This window comes from Dipteris shenzhenensis, chromosome 33, assembly GCF_047967505.1.
Source record: "Dipteris shenzhenensis isolate YYH24624 ecotype China chromosome 33, Dip_SZ_1.0, whole genome shotgun sequence".
Lineage (NCBI taxonomy): Eukaryota > Viridiplantae > Streptophyta > Polypodiopsida > Gleicheniales > Dipteridaceae > Dipteris > Dipteris shenzhenensis.
Window position 1 is genome coordinate 5905536 of NC_141628.1, and position 22645 is coordinate 5928180.

At 44.2% G+C, this 22645-nt stretch overlaps 1 protein-coding gene and 1 pseudogene across 2 annotated transcripts in view; both read right to left on the bottom strand.

Moving 5' to 3' along the window:
- MMH-1 (MUTM homolog-1) overlaps positions 1–22645 on the bottom strand; it is a 102099-nt gene that overhangs the window by 35919 nt on the left and 43535 nt on the right. For both annotated transcript variants that reach the window (XM_087371358.1, XM_087371357.1), the window contains exons 4-7: positions 22524–22581; positions 11439–11507; positions 8873–8998; positions 8444–8494 (exon numbers count right to left, since the gene is read on the bottom strand). In XM_087371358.1, coding sequence (XP_087227484.1) covers positions 8444–8494; positions 8873–8998; positions 11439–11507; positions 22524–22581 — 304 coding nt within the window. The remainder of the gene's footprint in view (positions 1–8443; positions 8495–8872; positions 8999–11438; positions 11508–22523; positions 22582–22645) is intronic.
- LOC147879586 (ubiquitin-conjugating enzyme E2 8 pseudogene) lies at positions 5039–5486 on the bottom strand (annotated as a pseudogene).

Genomic DNA, 22645 nt, shown 5'->3' on the forward strand with positions numbered 1-22645 from the left:
TTTCCTCCCTCTTTAAATTCCCTGGTCGCTTTGGAAGACTTTCTCTTCCCAGACTTCTCGTGTTTCCTTCTTTTCCTGTATGGTTTATCTGATAAGGAAGAAGAAGACACAGAAGTCGAACTCGAGGTAGACGGTGATGGACTAGGAGATCGGTGATGATGCCTCGATCTCTTTTTCCTATGGGACCGTCTCCTATGAGATCTATGAGATCTCTCTCTCTCAGGCTGTACACGAGAGTGTGCCTCTGGCATTGGCACGTCATATACTGGATTAGGCATAGCTTCTGCTGGAAACAAATGCTGAGCCCTGGGATCCCTTTTTAGATTTTCCAGCTCTTGTATACGAGTGCATACCATCTGTTCAAATTCTTGTTGAGTTTGCGGCACATTTCTCTGTCCTGGATGTACATCCCTATCTTGTGAATCCCACTGGATAGGTGATTGATCCATATTCTGAGATCTGCAGATTTCTCACACAGTGCGGGTAACTGATGCACACTACCTTTGCTTTTTCAACAGAAAAGGTACCTCAACAAGAGGTGTTTTGCATTTACAATCGATGCCAGTACTGGCTGTCAGTTCAAGGCATATACCCACACAATTTCCAAAGCATCAACAATTTATATTCCCCTTTTCTGGCTGCTGCAGATGGCTTCAAAAGGCATCTGTTTCCCCTTCTCTGTGCACAAAGGCATGCATCTCTTTTATTTCTGCAAAACTCTGTTTTTCTCTGTTTTCTGCTGATTCTCTGACAGTAAAATGATTACCAGATAGGTGGATATTGATGGCAAAAACTGTCTCTGTAACTCTTTTTTTTTTTTTTTTTTTTTGTGAACAGTGACCAGATGGGTAACTACTGGTTACATTAACCAGATCAGTCCTGTTCTGGTCTGGTTAGATGACTGTAACTTGGCCACTAACTGAAGCAAACTGGTTAACTGCACCAGTCCAGTCTGGTTAGGCTGTCCTCTGACCAAATCCCTGACCAGGGTCAGCTAACTGCAGTTAGCTTGAACAAGGTCACACTAACCACAGGTCTACCAGCCTGGCTGGCACGTGTCAGTGTGCCACGTCAGCTCTGAGCTGGCTGCCACATCATCTGCCACCTGGCTAGGCGCCACGTCAGCAGCTGCGCGGTCTGCCACGTGTCTTGCGCCACGTCATCTGGTGCACGCGTGAACCTGCTGGCTGCCACGTCAGCACCACGTCAGCGCCACGTGTCAGATCTGCCACGTCACCTTCTGGATGGGAAAATCTGCGTAGGCGACAGAATTCTCTAAAGCTTTGCGTATCGTGCCTTCACGTCCGACGAGAAACCTCCCGTCGAGCCACGGACCTGCTTCACCACTTCGCCAACGCTCGCACTTCGGATATTGCTTCTAGTCACCATACGCTTAGCCTTGGTTCACACTTACGTATAGCGACGGCCAGCCAAGGTCTTCTAAAGCCTTTCCTCGTACATACGCTTCAGATTGCACCCATTGCCTGTTAGCTTTTTGCTAAATCGTCACGGCCCCTATCTTTTTCCTTCAGCTGGCATATCGCCCAAGGACTAGCGTAAGGAGAACGGACTGTGAAGATTCCCGTACGCCAATCTTATGCGCAAGCTCATATATCGTGCGCCATCATCACGCATCGGGATGCTAATTGCTTGCCTAGGCTACTGCTTGGATCGTCAAAGGCTTGAGAAAGCCTTTAATCCTGCTCTGATACCAATAAAACCGAACTGGAGATAAAACCGAACTGACTGTGAAAGACAGCTATGGCTTATAAAACTGAACTGGAGATAAAACCGAACTGACTGTGAAAGACAGCTATGGCTTCACTTCAACGACGGAATTTAACTTTCCGAAGCTCTCCCTCACTCCCTCTCTCTGAACATACACACTAGGGCCCAGGACAAATTGTCGGGCTGGACCCCCCCGAAGGCCTTTATTCATTTCAGAAAATCTGTTACAGAAGTTCAGCTTAGAGCTGTCTCGTAAGTCTCTCTCTCTCTAAAACGTGAAAAGAATTCTTCTTTTACAAGAGCTTCAAGCCCCATTCAAATTGGCAACATGCCACTTGTCTAAAATCTAGACTAAATCTTATTACAAGCCACTAAGGGCCATTCTGGAGTCTTCAAAGCTCTCGGTCACACGAACCGCCTCCTAGATGCTTGTCAGGCTCCCATTTCGCTTAGGAAAAATAATCCTTTCTAGTACCTGCAACAATTAATTAAAGCGCACCACCATGGTACCCATTAATTGTTAGCGCTTTGCATGCAAATAACACACTGTGGACTAATCCTAGTCACGGTGGGCGTCCCCACTGAACACATGTGCACATCTAAACAAATATATATATACAAATAAATATATATATTTTATTCGGTTGACCGGGGTCAACACTCTTGATTATAATTAAAGAGCTTTGACCAAGGGTCAAGGCGCCTTAATTATAGCCAAGTCTCTCCAACCGAGGTTGGCACATCTTGGTTAACCGGGGTTAACCCCTCTTGGCGCATGCCAAGTCTTGTTGACCGAAGTCAACATTCTCTGACCGAAGTCAGATTTACTTGACTGGAGTCGATACTTCGACCATTAAAATAACTCTTTGACCGTAATTAACACATATAAAAACTCTTTAATTATGATCAAATAAATGGTCAACTGTACTTTGACTTAGGATATTTACATTGTGGTGACACTATGACACTTTATGCCTACCATTTATTAATGCATACCCATGCATCCCTACCCATTCCTATCCTAGGACCTACATGCATGAGTGCTCCATTTATATTAATCAATTAACATATCCAATACATTATCAATATGGCATTTAGCCATTTTAACCTACCTAGCCTACCTTCTAATTATTACATTCAAGATCATTCTAGCCTAATACATTCTAGGCCTAAAAATCATTTCGTGACATGCCCTCTTGCTTGGGGAACAGATGCCCTCATCTGTAAATAGTCTTCTTTGCCTTCATGGTGTTTAGTACTCTTTAGGTTCCTGCATAAACTCCCATACAACATTCTTCAATATTTTTCTTCATGATTGGTACTCCTGCCAAACAAGTCCAACATTAGTATGTTTCTTTCAATCCATTTTCAAATAACCAATAAAAAGACATAATACTTATCTTTCCATATTGTGTTGTCCATGTACTCCTTTGCTTCGGACATTCTTGCAAATACTTATCAACTTTACCCATTAGGGTTAGTAGGAACTTCCTTTCTACTTTTCTTTTCTACTAGGAAACCATTTCCTAATCTCTCTCTCACATACACATGTTAGTCTAGGGCCCAAGTGACCAGCTTGGAGCCATTAGTTTTGAGTTGGTCAGACCCAAAACTTATGAGATCACCAGATCTTGATGAGTATCATTGTAACTCTTTATAGACCACCAGGTCTCAATTAACACACATAGTGAGCATGTGTCCATAAATTACCATATTGCCATAACTTACCAAGCACTTACCAAACTTGTAAGATCACCAAATCTCACAAATCGACCACCTAGGTAGGACTTCCTGCTAGTGGAATCCTCAACGATCATCCAATTGAATCATCGGTTACTAATCCATGTCCTAATTGCTTGAAATCTCTTCAAGGTCACCAGACCTATGGCCATGTAATCTTCTATGCAAGGTCACCAGACTTATAGCCATGTATTGGCCACCACTTGCTATACTCAGCAAGGAAAATACCATCTACTAACTTTCCTAACATAACTTCTAGCACCCTCTTACTTGGGTTGGCTCAACCCAACCTAAGAGAATAAGTTAACTATCTCTAGATCTCTGACTTCAACTAACTCTTGGTGAAGGATCTTTGTGTAGTGTCCATCTAATGCATACTCCATTTCCAAGACTTTGTGATCCATTCTTAAGCTACTCCTGTGCACTAAGATTCCTACATGCCAACGTGTATTCATTCTTCTAGTGGTGTTCCTTCCTAGATGACGAGCCACTTTTGTAACTCAAATTCTATGTACTAGTTTCCTCCAATTACTCCAAGTTCGTTCACCATCTAACCTATTCATGGTTACTCCTCCAGGTTGATACATCACTTGTTATGTCTCCTTCTTATAGGATTCACCATCCTTTTCTATCACTTTATATCTATTCTTCTAGGATTGATAATCTTTTTCCTATCACCTCTAGTAGCCTAATTCCATCCTCTAATTGTCTAACCTTAGCAATTTTGACCCATGTCGATCTTTTGCTCTATAATTTTCTCCAAGGTCAGCAAACTATCAAGCTATCACGGTCTACCCCCATTGAACATCTATTTCATCTAAAGTTGTCTCCCTGTTTTCTTTACTTAGGCTGCTGGTAGTGATCCATGAATCAAGATGTCGGCTGCATCTTTCTTTACGTAGGCTCGTCTGCAACCGAATTCCTATAGCCACAGCCCACGAAAAACAGCTGTTCTTTATCGACCCATGTCTTGAATCTGTTGATAATTGCTTCGAGTATTTGTCCTTCGCAAGGGTCACCACGTAGGTGAAAACATAGAGCATGTCTACGGATAACAGGAATTCAAGCATAGCGGTTGCCCTGTGGGAACGCAACAAGCCTCAACGCAATCGTCTCCCACTGACTGGCCAACATGGAAATTGATTCTAGATGGTGGGTTTGAATGGAATGCTGTTGGCATTGGCGCAGGACATCCCACAACAACAGAAACTTGGGGTTTGAAGTTGGCGAAGAGAGAACTCTAAAGCAATAGGAGAAGGCTGCTGCCCAGAAGAGTAGACAGTTCTAGTGGGGGCACATCGTTGTTTGCTACATTCACGGCTTAAAATCGCTCATCCAAATTGCCTGCAATTGTGCTAGTCGTACGCAACATTTCACCAGCAAACGAAGCTCTCCTCATGTGCCTGTCCTTTATGGCGTTTAGCAAGCGCTCACATACAGACCAAGATTGAAACCTTCCAGGCTAGGTGCTAGATCTTGACACATCGCTCCTGCCACCACTCCTAAGCTCCTCCGATGTGAGCCGATACTGTTTTATGGCTCTTGTGCCTTGCTGAGCGACATGTTCTTTTCATTTCATAGCATATTTGATCGTCCATTCTTTTGCGGTTTCTTCGTATGTAAGGAGTGCAATCTTGTATATGTACGCAATCTTTGCAACAAGTGGGTCGTCTGGATTTGGATCGGTGAGAAGATAGGTTATGGAAGGCAAGACTTTCGCGATCGTCAATGCTGGGCTCCAACTTCCATTGAGTATGTCCGAGGCAGATGATGCCATTTGAGCTTATGTTGGGATGATACACCTTTGTTTGGAACTGAAGTTTAGGAGGCTTAAATGGATAATCCTGCGGGAAGGAGATCGTGACAAAGAAGAAGCCACCAGAGTAGGGGCTAACGGCAGGGCCCATGATCTGGGCTTGCCAGTAGAAAATGTAGTTGCCTACAGGGCCAGCGCTGTAGGATGATGGGGGATCTTTCTGCACATCTGCGAGTTCCCATAGGTTGCGTTTGCTGGCCATAGTTATTGCATCAAAGCGAGAGGAAGACGAAAGGTTGTGACCAGAATTGTTGTTTTGGCGGCTACCAAGATGTTTTGCAGCGACTGCTGCACTTGAACTAGAGCATCTGCTGGCAACATCCTCTATCACTGAGACAAGGGTGTCTAAGGTATGGGCGAGGTCTGTACCATCTCCTAGTAAGACTGCTCACATACACCGGGTCAAGAGCACGATCAAAATGGATCTGAGCACGAATGGGTGGGGCCCTGCTCACGACTAGCATGGTAGTTGAGATACACAAGGCAAGGTATGAGTGATCGGCACTGAGTGGAGGAGGAGGCACTGTAAAGTCACATATCCCTGAGGCAAAGGCTAGTGGACCTAACAGGTAGTCTACTGTGCGCCATGTGGGAAACAAGTGAGCCCACCAGATGATGGCCATCTCCGAAGACTGTTATATATGATCAGGCTATGGATAGCCCCAACTCGAGTAGGTGCGTCCCCTATGCTATCACCGGTGCCTCTGCATCTGCTGACTATCTCACAATCTCCAACTCTACTACATCCATCTCTGGTACTATGAGGGAATCATCATCAAAATCTAGCAGGTCAACCTATCTATTTTTAGTACCTGCATTGAAGTCACCAAGGAGGAGTGTTCCCGTCTAGAGAGCTCTGTGATGTCATCATGAATAGTCTATGCCCATCAGTGGTGACTTCTCATGTGTAGGATGATGTGTCTGGGGGAAAGCAACACACTGCAATGAAAATCGGACGTGTATTTGGTAGCTAGAATTGCACCCACATATGTCATGCGTGCTTCTCTCTCCAAATCACAGATATGAGTGGTCTCATGTGTGCACTGAAAAGGGCAACCACTCCTCCCGACCCCTGTATCCCACTGTCTCCTCTCATCTCCTTCCTATGGGCTGATTCCTAGATATACCCCGTCACTATCGGCAGCCATCTTTCTCGACTTTTATGGGTCTTGGTGTAGAAGATCATGTCTCTCTCGGGGTATGTTTCCAAGAAACCCCAAGGATTGGACCAAAGGGTACCATTGCAATTCCACACTGCTATTCTCAGCCCCCTCTGTGCTCTCATCTCCTGGGTCTGACACCGTCATGTGCTGTCCATCTCCCCCTCTTCTCTTTCCTCCCTTTTATCTCTTTCTACTCTCTCTCTCTCTGATAATCACTTTTCCATCTTTGTAGACAGCCCATTTACATGCATCTCTTGTTGCCATAAAACGCACCATTCCCGCTCTCCGATACTCCTGATGCGCCAAAGTAAGGTCATTGTCCAATTATATTCCAATTATATTCTTGTCCCTTTCAAGATTGCCCTCATGCTCATGAGAGTAGACATGTCCATTGCTGTTCTGAGTTTTGTTAATTGCCGACTCTCCATGCTATTTCACATGTGAGGTTGACTCCCATCTTGGTGAACAAGGTTTTGGCATCTAACAAAGGGGTATCTCCAACTGTTAAGCCTCTAACCAAGTCATTCAAGGCCTTGCTACTCCTCTTTTCTTCCTCCAGAGCCTCAGAGTTGATCTCTTTCTTGGGGGCTGCTGCACCTTTCTTAACCGCATTCTTCCATTCTAACATATCTGCATTCTCTTTGTAGATTTGCTATGTAAACTCAGCATGCTTTCCTTGTATGGTTGTTTGCAAGGCTGACATCTCCTTCTTGAGCTTCTCATTTTCAAATTTCAGTTCTTCCATTGCCTTGCGTGCCCTTTTGGAGTTCCTTGCATGTCTGTAATTATGTCCCCATAGCTTGCAAATTGTCCTTGAGGCTGGTCTTTTTTGTTTCCCATGCTGCCTTCTCCTTCTCCCACTCATCCTTCTTGTTTCTCTCCTTTTTCCATTCATCTTGCATACGCCCTCCTTGCTTCTTGATTTCATTGAATGTCTTATCAATATGTGCTTTCTCTGCCATCGATACCACGTTGTTGGTCTCGAGGCTATCTACTTTCTCAATCAAGGCCACAAATTTTACTAAAGGGGCTGGGGAAAGCCCATGGTGGGCTAGCTGCTGTCGGGGCCTGAGGGCAGGCATAGCAACAGATGGCGGGGCATGAGGATGGGGCGCAGCAAGGCGCACGCCCACGCTAGCTTGAGACAGCCCGCGAGGGGCTAATGGTTGTAGACGAGAGGTCCCCGAGAGGCTTGATCGCCTGTGTGGGTAGAGACAGGAGAGGTTGCCAAGGAGCGAGAGGCTGGCGGAGGCTAGCAAAGTAAGCGACGGACGACCAGCAACGGAAGTTCAGCGGCTAACGACCACGATCAATGACGAACTACACACGAACACCAGCGGACGACCAGCAACGAAAAATCGACGACGGCACAAATGGACAACGGCAGATCAAGGATAGACAACGGCGATGGACGACGGCAAATCGGTGATGGACGACGTGGGCTGAAGATCAGCAACGGATGACGCGAGAGAGAGAGAGAGAGAGAGAGAGAGAGAGAGAGAGAGAGAGTTTATTAAAGTCTTCGGAAGACCGATGGGTCTATGAGACTGTGAAAATCCTGGTACAAACAAGCTGTCGTGGTGGAGCTACTAAACGAACATCCACACCAATGCAAAATCCAAAAAATGCAGAATGGTAGTACTAAGTACTAAGTACAACATAGTCATGTCAGTGGTCGACTATGTATCAATCTCATCATCATCATCATCAGGACATCAGGGTGGATGAGGCAATGGAGGCATGAAATCGGCGATAGAGTGTTGTCGGCACTCACAAGTGCGGCCCTAGCACGTCTCCTGGTCATAGCTCTATACCTAACAAGGGCTACAGTAATCCCTGTAAGTCGGAGTCCGACTCTAAATAGGGAGGGGATATCCCCAATTGTAATCTGCGTGTCAACCCTTTGTCTGAGCTGTCGGGTCACTAGAGAGAGAGAGAGAGAGAGAGAGAGAGAGGGGGATGGGAGGTACAGGAGAGAGAGAGAGAGAGATTGGACCTGATACAGGACTTCATCAGCAACCCAATTTCCAATCCCAGCTATGAAGCTCTGTAGCATAGACAAACCCACAGTAAAAAATGTAAGCTGTTACTTTGTGTTCCTTGACCCAACAACCAAATCCATCCAACCTTTAACAAGAACAAATGAAGAAAATTTGTAACATCATCCATGAACCAATCTATAATGAAGACTCTATTCTCCAATCTATACAAAAAGTTTTGAGCAATGAAGACAATAGCAGAAGCATGAAGAAGAAAGAAACATGCATTCCTTCCCTTTTTAAAAGGGCATATCACGATAATGACCTTGCATAAGGAAGACACATTTATTGATTGAAACTCTCATCCTAGATCACTCCAAGAATCGAGGGGAAGTCCTAGTTTCAGAGCAAAAGCACGCTATTGCCACAGCCAGGGGAAGGATGACCTGGTCGAGCAAAAGTGCCTTGATTGGACATTTCTTCTTTAATATAATGCTGGCAAATGTAGATTCCAAGGGTAACTCCAGAAGTGCATCAGGTCCAAGATCACCGATAGGCAGAGCTGTGGGTGGCTGCATCCAACATCATGGGATGCCTTGAGTTCGTGTATATAGCAGAACAGATACACCACTACAGCTGGATAGCATGCTTGGTCATATCCATACAAATACCTCAGCCAAAGCATTAAAAACAGTTCATGAAACACTAAAGAACTGAACATTAAAATCGTACAAGCCATTCCCGATAAAACAGTATTAGTATGAGGAAGCCAACTTGGCTAATTTATTATTTCTCATATCCATCACTTTCGTTGCATAGCTCTTCTACTATTATCAATCACATACCTTGCATAAGAAAGGATTATACATGTGCTTTTCATTAGTGTAATCTACTCAAGCATGCCTGTGAAAGCAAAAGAAATATTGGCTTTTTTCTCTCTTAGATGGTCGATGAGCTTTCCACACTATCCACATTGTTATGTAACTTCTAATCTTTCTTGGCAAGGTAGAAACAAAGATGACGAAAAAGATGAACTTTGAGAAGCTGAAGAATCTGAGCTGCGTCAATATTGAAAACCAATTGGACACTATGGCGAAAGCAAAGAACTAAAGCACATTCAAGAGGATAACACTCAACGAGAAAGTTCTGATCTGATGAGATGCAGTCCACCTTCTCGAACAAAGAACAGACAATGCAGGTCGCTGTGGTCTTTGGCATCCAGGAGCATACCAACAGAGGCACTTCTGTCAAATGAGCTCGGCAGCTGGTGTTGGTGCACAGATCAGCGGAGTATTGGCAGAAGCAGCAGGGCTGGGGTTTTTCCCCCACACTTTAGATGTATATCAGCCACCAGTAGCAAAGAACAGGGCCATAGAGGTATGTGCAGAATGGGACATGTTGTTGTGGTAGGTCGACTAGGCAAAGAAAAGAACGGGAAGAATCTCAACTTCTGTGGAGGCACCAGATGACTAAATCGCATCAGATGTCAAACAAGCCGAAATTGCTGAAGTATAACGAGCACAGCTGCATTTTTATAAAAAACTCCACGAGCAGTGACTACGCAGGAGAAAGGGACAAAATCTAGAAAGGGACAAAATCTTATGTCGATCACAATAACAATGCGGGCCAAGTCTTAGGTGCGGAATATTTAGATTTCTGTGTATAAAAATAAGAGATCAACAATATAGTCGAGCAGATCAGTAGTTGACTATTTTTTGTTGAGCAACGACTCAGACCCAGCTGATGAAGGTGGAATTTTCCAGAGCATTGATGGTGTTCAAAGAAACATCAGCTCGGTGGTGGTAGCAGGCAACAAATCAACATCTTACGCGACAGCCAAGGACAAAAAAAAAAGGTCAGTTCTTCAAGAATGGCGACTACGAAGAGTAGAGATTCGGATGGCCTACCCTGATACCATTTGCAGGAATCGAGGTGCTGAAGGAGCTATGGAGGTTCATACTGTTCTATCACAAAGAGTAAGAGAGGTAGAGAAAGAAGAGAGTCGGAAGATTGAAGACAATTCTGAGGCTCAAGCTGAAAGCTGATTGATTTTGGTAGCAAAGTACAGGCCTCATTTTATGGTCTGGGCTAGCCTTATCTTCCACACACACATACCTCACTGATGATGTCACACAATCAAAACTAATCTAATCTACTGTCAAAGGTCAAGTGATCCTTCAATCTCACAAGTCAAATACAAACCCTTTCACACTGTCCCCGAATCTACTTTCCCAATAGCCAAGGGTGGAGGCATATTGACAGATTGCAGCACGCGCGAGAGAGATAGGGAGAGAAAGAGGGGAAGGGGGGGGGGGCGGGGGCGGGGGGAGGAGGCGGAGGGGGATGAGCAGGTTAGGCTGCACAAAAGGCGGTGGAGGGAGGGTTATAAATTAGGGAGTCCAGATGGCAGCGGCAGTCAAGTAGGGGAAAGGAGAGAGAGAGAGAGAGGAGTTTTTTACTTCGTAGGAGACAATCCCAAGACGCCAAATTTGGCGTATCCGAAGTCGATCACAGGGATCGAACACACACACACAACGACACGAACCAGAGCCTTAACCACCAAGACCCACGCGGGTTTTAAAACTTGATGGGGAAGGATGGCTTATACACGGTGAGAGAGAGAGAGAGAGAGAGAGAGAGAGGAGGGGGGGGAGGGGGCGGGCAGGAGGCGACGAGGCAAAGGAGCAGCAGGGCTGTGGCGACGATGAGGAGGGGGAGGGAAGGTTATTAAAATTGGATTAATTAGATTAATTTAAATAGATTAAGGGTTAACGTTAGTCTAAAGTTTCAATTAGACTACCAACTATTTTTTCCAGCCAATCTTGCAAACTTATCAAGCTCTATAGATCCAATGCAATTTTTGAATGAGTAGACAATTGAAAGACAAAATTACAAAGCTGCTGGAACAAATCCTGTGGAAATCCAATGCTTGAATTCGTAGATAATGAATTTTTTGAATTAGGAGACCCATTAGAGATTCAGCATGAAAGTACACAAGGTTGAAAAGCTCACATCTTGCAAAAGTCGAACACGAGCAAGTCGCCTTTTGTCACTGAACGAAACCTCTAAACCATCATCCAACTGTTGCAAGAGATTGCATATCAAAAGTACTCATCACTAATTACAAAAAGAAAGAGCATGATTACTAAACAAGCAATATTCTGAAACTGTCAATAAAAATGCAAATTTTCAAAAATTGATTGAATATGCAGCTTTATAAGTGAGCCTCAAAAGGAATAGACACACCTAACATAAATAGCAATCGCTGTAACTAAGCAACCATGGACCTCATACGATCATCCAAACGTTTATTAAAATATGTCAAAAGTTAGGCTCAACCTTGGGCAGGGATCCACATTCATTGAATGCTATGAAGTGTCAACAAAGTGCTGCTACAAAGCTTCAGAAGATACCCCTATCAACCACACATGTAAGCAAGAAAACAGGTCACAGGTGCGGCAACTGTGTTTGCTTCTGCAAGTGCAACCCCAAATGATTTGATTTGGGGCTGTTTTAGCAACTGAAACACCTGAAAGACAGCTGCAATGGCGGCGCAAATGATTGAGGACCGTCAACAACTGCAATGGCGAGCTCATGTAGATCTGAAATGGCAGCTCAAGTCAAGGCTGTGGTATGTTGGTATTTGTTAAAATGCTTGAAGCATACAAACATAAGCCACTCCCACCCTTACTTCATCGTGCATCAGGTCGGCTCCCGTTTTCACCCGCGGCATTTACCTCCTTGAAAGGAGCGAGTTGGGTTGAAGCTAGAGCATGCGAGGAGGTAGGTAGGAGCAAGACATCCTACTCTAATAACACTGTTGGGTGCGGGGAGCATTGGAATGCAAGGAAGCAAACAACAAGCTGAGGGGACTCAAGTGTACTTCCAAACGGATAATGAAGAAAGTACACAATTGGCCAATGTATGCCCCAAACTCAACTAGTCAATAAAGACTAAAATGTCCGAAGCGAACTAGGTGTACTAGGACCAAATGTCCTAACTAGGCTACAAGGCCATATCAGGTGAAACCGGCCTTCAATAAATTAAAGGGCAGTAAAACTAACAAGTAACCAGTCAACACTGTTACATTAACAATTCAGCAAAAATATTACCAGCAGACTGGGAGCTAAAGTGCCCCTACACCAAGACAAAGACACAGATTGGCCCCAAACCTTGGCACCCCTTTCGGTATTTCCTTAATTAAGTGAGAGACCCAGAGTCCCAAGCTACATAAAGGTTACAATCTTCCTTACATCTGGGGCATTCCACATCCCAATGGTATCCACATACCCTGCATAGCCTTTACTATTCACTGCTCTCACCACTCTTGGCAGTAGGACTTCATCCCCATTCCAAGAAGCTTGCACACAATCCGGAACTGTCACTTGTGACCACAATTGGCCACACTGTTCCCCATAGCTGTCACTAGTGCCCAAAAAGTTAACTATCTGCTCAAAGCGACCAGCCCTCTTGACCTCTTACCTACTCAAAGAAGCATAAATACCCAGCTAGCATCCGTGCAAGCTTGGACAAGAATCAAGACTATCCACCAGCATCAAAAAGACTCGATGTTATTAAACTCAGCTCAATCATGAGCTTATACACACAAGAAAAGAACTGCCACCCATACGCTGCCACGTTGGAAGCTGTCCGTACAAGAGTCAACAAGATTGACCGTACAACGATCTGTCCGTACAGCCTGGGTACTAACTCCGTGCAGTTCCGTACGCTGACTATCCATACCACATGAAGAGGCCGTTGATAAGACAAAAAAAAGCAATAAAATACTAGCACTATGAATAATGTAGGGAGGCACATAGGTGCACATAGTTAGCTAGTGATGGGTTTTTTTATGGCTCCAAAGACATCTTTTCCCAAAAAAAGATGATATGATGTAAATATTTGACTATGAAATAAAATGTTTGTAGGAACTTCCTATGGGAAGTGATGAAAACGCAATATGGATGCACTCCAGAGTAATGTACCCATGTGTCACGGGGTCGGTGGTTGAATGTCAAATGTAAAAGTCTTTTGTGTTTTTTTTACGTGTGGTAAATAATCTTCTGTGCATGGAATGTTGTCATGTCAATATCTATGTTACATCCAATGTGGTAAATGTGTAGGCAACCATCAAAATACCTTGTTTTGAAGGATGGTTGTGTGCTGGTGAAATGTGACCCCAATTGTGTAAGCAATGGTCTTGGTGCAATGTTTTTTGAGGCAAGGTAGAAGAGTGGTAAAAGGAGACAATGACGTGGAAAATTTACGTAGAGAGGTGGCTTGCATGAGGAAACTACAATTTTACGTGGAGCCAATGCTGCAATACGTGGGGACTTGGCTCATTACGTGGGTGGCATGAAGGATTTTCCAAAAGGAGTTGACGCTGCGTTATAGAGGGGGAGCGCAGATTGTAGAGAAGGGGAGAGAGGCTTTCCAGAAAGCAAGAGAGAAGGTGACGACTCTGGGTTTTTTAAGAAGAGAAGGAGGTGTGCGCTGATTGCACGTTGCTGGTGGTCTACGCTGCCTTCTGCACTGATTGTGAGAGAGAGCTTTGCTTGTTTGAGGTGCTCGTACAAAGCTTGCCCCCCCCTTCGCTGGAATTCTGTCGTTGGAATTTGAAGAGCTGCTGATCGCTTGTTCTTGAGGTGAACGAGAATTTGAGGAGCAGATGCCAAAGGATTGCGCAGGAGACTGCTCATACACTGAGGAGAGATTGCTGCGTATGTAAAGACAACGCTAATTGGGAAGTTGCCCATACGTGTGGACAAGGAAGAGTGAGGACCTATTCGACTAAAGTCTGGAGGATCTTGGATGATCTGCAGGAGTTGTGGCTCATTCCCATTGCTTCTGGTTCCAAATATGTGCGTTATTCCTGTTTGAATGAGTATTGTTCATCGTGTCACTTGTGTCATCTCGGTTGAGAGTCTTCCTAGTGTCTTTGTGCTTGTTTGTGGCCTATTGAGGGTATCATCTCAAGTCATTGTGGTCCGGGTACATCTCTGGGCGTTGTGCATTTGCTCTATTTCTATTGGAGCCCATATTGCTAGTCTGATCCCATAAGGAGTCCCGACCTCATCTACAGAGCTAATTGAATTATAGTGATTTGCTTATTGTTTTTATTCTCCTTTTGCTTTCATGAACGTTACTCTCGGCTGTCTGAGGCATGACCATGCATGCTGAACTGGTACACATTTCCATGGAATGAAAAAAAGCTGCTTCACGCCCGTCCTATCTTCAGTTGCATAGGCTCTTCACTAGGTTCCCTACCACTTTTCTTTCATCATCTGTTTTGGCGATCCTGCTGGGGACCCCTGTGTCTTGAATTGGGATGTGTGTATCCATAACAAGGACGCCCAGAAGTGTGGAGACCAGTATCTGATGATGAAGCCTCGCATGCGGGTGATTATTTGCCAGGAATGTAAAAAGTGTGGTCACCGGAGCAAAGATTGCATTGATTACTGAGTTTTTGTGAGTCGTCTTCGTTCTATAATCCAAAGAGTCCTCAAAAAAGTATTCAAAAGAAAAAGATGCAGAGTTAGATGCAAGCTTCGCACTGAAGGACAGAGATTCTATGAAAGACTACTATGTACAAGAGATAAGCAAGAACTGGAAGGTATGGCTCATGAATTTCCCTGCTTCTATGGGTTGCCACATGAGGACCCTGAAAAGTTTATTGAAAATCTGGAGTTTACAGCTCTGATCAAAGATAGGAATGCACCAGCAGTGTTACTTCAAATATTGACCTTTTGTCTAGTAGGAGAGTCTCATGTTTGGCTGCAAGAATTTATATCTGGTTTACATACTGAAGACGGGGCACTAAGGGCTCTAAATTATGCCGAGGTGAGGGCTGCCTTTGTGGCACAGTTTGCATGCAACCAAGATTCTAATAAAATGTGGAGGGAGTTGTGTAGTTTGCAGCAGCATCCTAACCAGATTGTGGATGAGTATCTGAGTAGATTTACTGTGTTGTGGAATAAGTGGCAAACAGCCTTGCTGCCAGAGGTTCCACCCCGAGTGATCAAGAAGGATCATTTTGTCTCAGGATTGAAGCCCGAATTAAGGATAAAGATTGAGTGCAAGGAGTTGCCCACTTGTGAGGATGCTGTGAGGAAGGCCAAGGAAAAGGAGAGAAAACAAAGGAGGCTGGTTGAGTTAAGTAATGAAACGTGCAGCCTAGACCTCAAGTCACCTTTACTGTGAAGGATGATCCATCTAAGGCAGAGCCGAAGAGGAATCCTTCAAAGAAGAACTCCAAGAAATGTTAGAGCTTATGAAAAACCTCAATCTCAACTTGATGAGTGGTAGAGGATGGGGAAGAACCTCCAATGGGAGAGGAGCAGGAGGGCTGCCTCCTCTTGGTGCTCCATACCCTAGCAAGCAGGCCGTGGACATGGGAGTTATGTGCCTAATGTACAGTGCTACAACTGTGGAGAATGGGGGCATTACAGTACTCATTGTGACAAACCTCCTCGGATGGGTGGAGAAATGTATTCTTTGCCGGTTGGATTAAATAACCGGGCTAATGATCATAGTGTGGAGGTGAAGAACAAAGGCCAGCCAAGTAATAGTGGAGTCGTGAAGGCTATAGAGGAAAAAGGCAAAGGGAAGGTGGTAAGCCTGCTTGGGTTAGAAGAGGATGAGGTGACAGCCATGCCTAGAAGAAAATTCAAGACTCTAGACTATCCGATTGGGAAGGAGCAAGGAGAATATGATTTGGTAGAGGATCTTTCCAAGCGGGAGCCCGACATCACATTTGGTCAAATAATCAGCCTGTGTCCCAAGTTGAAAAAAGAATGGAGAAGAGCAGTAAACCCTGGTAAGTGGAGCCCTCGGAAGGAAATAATTAAACTAATGTCAATTTCTGAGCTTCCAGATATCTTGCCTTCAGTAGAACCCTGGCACAAAGGAGTGGGACTTGGTGAAGCTTATGTTGACGGTGGAGCTCAAATCTGTGTAGTCACACAGTCATGTGTGGAGAAATTGCGCTTAAAGATTTCATCTCCTTCAAGGTTCTGCATCCGAATGGCGAATCATGCTAGGGTTAAGACCCTGGGAATTGTGGCTGGAATGGAGATTGAAGCATTCAAGGTTCATTGCAAGGTAGATTGCCATGTCATGTCAGCTGGTCTAGGAGCTTATCCTCTCATTTTGGGAAGACCTTGGTTACGAAGGTAGGAGCAATACAGAATTGGGGAAACGGAGTGATTACAGTGCATAGTTCTAAGGGACAGAGGATGCGGTTTGATATGGTTAGTCATGCTGAAGTTTTTGATCCTGAAAAAGAGGCAGAGGTGGACAATGAAAGTGATACTAACAGCGAAGAGGAGAGCAGCCTTACTTCAGACAGTGATGATGCTAATGTAGCCTTTATAGGAAGGATGGAAAATCTGCAAGTGGATCTCACAACTGAACTCAGTGCACAGGAAGAGGATAGAAGTGAGGTAATGGAGAGATTCATGCAGCCCAGGGATGCTCATGAGCCTATACAAGAACCGATTCAGCATACAATAAATCCATATCTTACTCTTGGAGAGAAAGAAGAATATTATAGGATGTTGCAGAAGTACCCCAATTTGTTCATCACCTCGTATGAAGAAATTAGGGGATTCCAGGGGAAGCCACTAAGAATTGAGTTAAAAGAGAATGCTAAGCCAGTATGTCAGAAGATGAGGAGATTAAGCCCAGAACAAACAGAAGTGTTGAGAGCAGAGATAGTGGATTCCAAGGGAAGCCACTAGGAATTGAGTTAAAAGAGAATGCTAAGCCAGTATGTCAGAAGATGAGGAGATTAAGCCCAGAACAAACAGAAGTGTTAAGAGCAGAGATAGTGGAGTTGTTATGAGCTGATATTATAATGCCAGTGATGCATTCGAATTGGGCCAGCCCTGTGGTGATTGTTCCAAAAAAAAATGGGAAATGGAGAGTATGTGTGGACTATAAAGCCTTTGAATGCTGCTACCGAGAGTAATCACTATCCTCTACTACATATGGATGACATATTAGATAGGGTAGCTGGCCATGAGATGTATAGTCTTTGTGATGGTTACTTGGGTTACTTCCAGATTGCTATAGAGCCAGAAGATCGACTGAAGACCACCTTCATCACTCCGTGGGGGTGCTTCTGTTACAAGCAGATAACCTTTGGTCTCAAGAATGCCCCGGCTCACTATCAGGAGAATTCTAATGAGGTACTAGCTCCTTATTTGGATAATTTTTGCAATGTATTTATTGATGATATCTGTGTGTACAGTAATCGCAAGGAGCATTTGCAAAAGCTAGATGCTGTATTTGAAAGGGTGGATGCAAGTGGCGGAGAGCTGAATCCAATTAAGTGTCGTTTGGCAAGAAGTAGTATCAAGATTTTGGGGCATACTGTTTCTGAAAATGGAAGTGCACCTGACCCAGATAAAGTGAAGGCATTGATGATGTTGTCTACTCCTTCGAACACCAAGCAATTGCATACTTTCATTCAAAAAGTGAAATATCTTGCAAGGTTTATTCACATGCTGTCCCAGGTGTTGTTTCCGTCCAGCAAATGGTTAAGCATGAGCCATTGAACTGGACTTGTGAGTGTGAAGAGGTATTTGAAGCTGTGAAAGAGATGCTTGGACACATTTCTAGTGTGAAGGCTCCTGATTTCAAGCAGGCCAGCTTGGTATATGCTTGTCGGAGGTTCCGACCGTATTTGTTGTCTCGAACTTTTGTAGTCTTGACCAATTGTACCTTGCTTCCACAGTTGTTGAGCAATACTAATCTCTCGAGATGTATTATTTTGTGGATAACTGAATTGCAAGAGTATTCATTTACCTTCCTGGTAGAAGAATCTACAAGAGCATCATTGGCTGATCTGCTCACGTACAAAGAGGGTCCCATATTGGTGAAAGAAGTGGAAGAACGCACAGCAAAGATGGAGGACCAAGTTTACATTTGTCTTGCATTTTGATGGCTTTTTCAAAAAGAGTTTAAACAAAGCAACCGGAGGAATTGTAGTGCATGATTCAGAGGGAAAGGAGGTTCAAGGGGCATGCATTCAGCTCAAGGCAGGCAGCAATAATGAAGCTGAATACGCAGCTTTGTATGAAGGCCTCCAAGTATGTGCTAATCTGGGAATTAAGGAACTGGGTGAGTATTATCAAGAAAAGATTGGGACAGCTTGAAGCTTGGACTCTACAGCATGTGGATAGAAGTAAGAAGAATACTGTTGCTCATGATGCTGCCCAGGGAATGACTGAAGCACATGTACAGGCTGCAAGAATACAAGAGCCTCTTTACAGAGGTAGGGAGTTCCTGGCAAAAGAAGAAAGTTTTCTGCTGTCCAGAAAAGTTCTTGATGAGATACCCAAACAAAAAAGATACAGATTTGTGAAAGCCTGTCAACCTTATGTCATAATTGGTGATGTTCTGTACATGAAGGGAGCTGATTTGATTCTCAGGAGGATACCATGGCATTCAGAGATCTTGCATATATTAGAAGCCAATCATGAAGGTATATGTGGAGGCCATTTTGCCTTCAAGATCATGTTGAAGAAGATTCTGACAGAGGGGTATGTATGGCCTTCCTTACAGAGGGACATCATGCATTGGTGCAAGTCTTGCTTCCAGTGCCAGCAAATGGGTAAGAGAATCCTTCATCCAGAGCTTCGAAATGTAGTGGTTGCCTTTAATATCTTTGAGAAATGGGGTATTGATGCAATCAGACCAATGCCAATGACTGCACGAGGAAACTGCTACTTGTTGATTGCTGTTGATTATCTGTCTCGATGGGGTGAGGCAAACCTATAAAGGCGGTCAATGCAAAGACAATCAGTAAGTTTATTTATGAAGATATCTGTTGCCGATTCGGCATACCCTTGGAGCTTGTATCTGACCGTGGACCCGGGTTTCGAAGTGAATTGATGGATCTCCTTTGTGACAACCTAAAAATCAAACACAGGTATGCAACTCCTCACTATCCACAGTGCAATGCTATGGATGAGTATTTCAATGGTGCATTAACTGGCATTATGGGAAAGATGATAGTGGCCTATTGAGGGTATCATCTCAAGTCATTGTGGTCCGGGTACATGCTCTGGGCGTTGTGCATTTGCTCTTTTTCTATTGGAGCCCATATTGCTAGTCTAATCCCATAGGGAGCCCCAACCTCATCTACAGAGCTAATTGAATTATAGTGATTTGCTGGTTGTTTTTTCTCTCCTTTTGCTTTCATGAACGTTACTCTTGGCTGTCTGAGGCATGACCATGCATGCTGAACTGGTAAACATTTCCATGGAATGAAAAAGAGTTGCTTCGCACCCATCCTATCTTTAGTTGCATAGGCTCTTCACTAGGTTCCCTACCACTTTTCTTTCATCACCGTACTGCTACGGCAAGCTCAACAGCCCGCAATCCTGTGACACTAGCTGGCACACAGCCCCAAATGTGTACTGATGAGACTGTACGATGTCTACTCCTTGGTGGTCTGCATGTGTGTTGCCTAGCCCTCGCAATCATAGCGCTGGCCTTAGAGACCAGCCAGCCTCTACTGAACCATGCGAAGGCACAAAGCGGGGATCTCAAGTGTTTTCCAACAGCCAAGATCTTCTTTGCTAGCACTCAGCACCTACGAAGGCAAACGCCTCTCCGCCCTCAGCCCCAGAGCAAATTTGAGCCCAATTGATGTCCAGCAACCGGTGACGTTCTCTTGCCTATGCCATCCACGTTGCCCATCATCTGTCCTCCTTTCTTCATGGTTCCTCATGGGAGCGTCCATAGGCAACCTTGCCAAAATGGTTGTTGCATGGGCATGCCACATGGCAACCCATGTTTCCATTTCCCCCTTGATCCCCCCAAGCCTTCTATGTGGTCACTCCAATGACCAACTTGAAATGCATTTGCCCCTTGCCCCCTCTATGGGGTCCATTCCAATGGCCCAACCTTGGATCCTCAGGGCTTTTTGCCCCCCCTCTTGGACCCAACCACCATTTTTACCCCCAAGGCATTAATTGCTAGGGTTTTCTAGCATTCCAAGCAACCTAGGACCTTGCTCCTTACTTTCCCACGGTCTTGCCTACATGCAGGACAACATTGCACCATAAATCACACCCTCGTGACGCCAAGGCTAAGTGCTACCACTAACAGGGGTACTCCCTCAGCCGACCTACCTACACAATTGGCTCTTTGTTGGGTGTACATCCTTGCAATTTGGATCCTCCCTCCATCCTAATAATAGCCATTTATGGGAATAAAGGTAGATTTAGATGGGATAACATCCTAAGCTTAAGGTAGCCAATTGAAGTTGCAATACACGGTTTTGATGGAGTGAGGAGCCAATTGGTTCCTCCCTCCATACACAGCTATTGTTAGGATGTTATAACTTATTCAGCTGGAAATGCAACATCGATTGGCTCCTCCCTCCATCCCAACAATAGCAACAATCAGAGGGTAGCCACAACTCAATTAGTCATGTCGTTAGATAGTCGACTGCTGTGATAGTCCTATAGATGGTGGAGTGTAAGCTGAGTAGAAAGTGTCTATCAACAATTTTGTACACGAGCAACAAGCTCGGTAGGGATTAGCTCAATTTTGGCTTGATAAAATAGTGTGGTTTGCTTTCAATTGGCCAAAGTTGTTCTTTGCGAACGGTTACAGTTGTGATGTATATATATATATAGAGAGAGAGAGAGAGATGTATTAACCTCCGCGGGAGGCCTCGCGGACCTATTGGACAAAGTGCAAAGTACACCAAAAGGAAAAACTCATACGCACCTCAATGGACTGGAACAAAGGGTGCCCTAAGACCTTCGCTAAGTACTATGCTGAAATAAAAGAGCTCAATAGCTCAAGCAAAATCAAGTACAAAACATATGCTATCTGAAATAGGCTAGGACATGGAACTCAGAAACCAGCTCGTCGATGAGCAGTGAAAATGTCTCGGATCTGCATTTATCGGGCTGTCCTATGCTGTGGTGGCGGAGGGGGGCGTGGTCTCCTCAATGTTCAAAGTGAAACTCCTAGTAGCTCCTAGCAAGTGGCGAATTCTGTTCTCCCTGCTCTAAATTTGGCCTCCTATGCCCAAAGGAAAGGCCCTCTGCCCTTTCTGGAGTCCAGTGCTAAAATTAGCAATTTTTTATTGCACCACTCTTTTGGCCCCTTGTTGCACACTTGAGTCTAATGTGCAGCAGTTTATGGGCTCGTTATTCTTCTGCAGGGGGGAGCACAAGGTCTCTAATAGACTAGGCCCTTAGCTTTAGAAAGCAAGCACACCCTAAATCAGACTCTGATTTTGATAAGCTTTCACCAAAGCTTAAAGCTTCCAAACGGTTTTGCTGTAGTAAGTACCTAAACGCTTGAAGTGGGGAGAATGTTATGTACCTAGACGCTAATCCTCAGATTAGTAGACTTAATCCAGTAGGGTTAGGGGTCCCCGGGATTAAGGGAAGCACACTAGCATGGGACTAGAGGACTTAGGCAATAGCAAAGGGCCAGTTGGATAACAGAACAATACCACACGGTACCTTTGCTCCACAAGAGAAGGTAATTAACCATACTATCAGTCATTGCATTGGTTTATAAAATTATGTACGAATAATGAACCTTGACCATTTTTTGTTTATGTATAGTATGCTTGTTAGATTCATTCACAAGTACTTTATTTAAAATTTTGAATCAAGCTATTCTTGTTTTTGTTGGGGGATTTCAATTTTTCGAGCAAAACAATATGAGCAAATTGAATCGGCAATGTATTTTTTGGTGTCAAAGTTCATGAAATCAATACATGCGTAGGGACCCCTTTTACAGCAGAATGTACGTCACTTAGTACTACAGGATGCGCGCTGTTTTGACTTTAGAAATAACTCATTCCAAAACCCTATTACAACAGGGACAGAATGCATATCATAACTACAACGAGCTTTAGGTAAGTATAGTTCAACATTGTGCATATATTCCTATCACTTCTCTATAATTGAATGGCACGGCAAACAAGCAAGAGCAAGGTAAGTATAGTTCAACATTGTGCATATATCACTTCTCTATAATTGAATGGCATGGCTAACAAGCAAGACCAAGGAGAATTTATCATACTAACTGATGTTCTGAAAAATTCATGATTAAAATTACCTTAAAAAAGACCTTTGAGTACTTGGAAGGCCACTCTTCTTTATCACTCACTGCTGACCTACACAGTGACGTAAAAAATCGTATATATCAGAAAGCAAGCTTTTTTCTCCCCTTTTTCATTC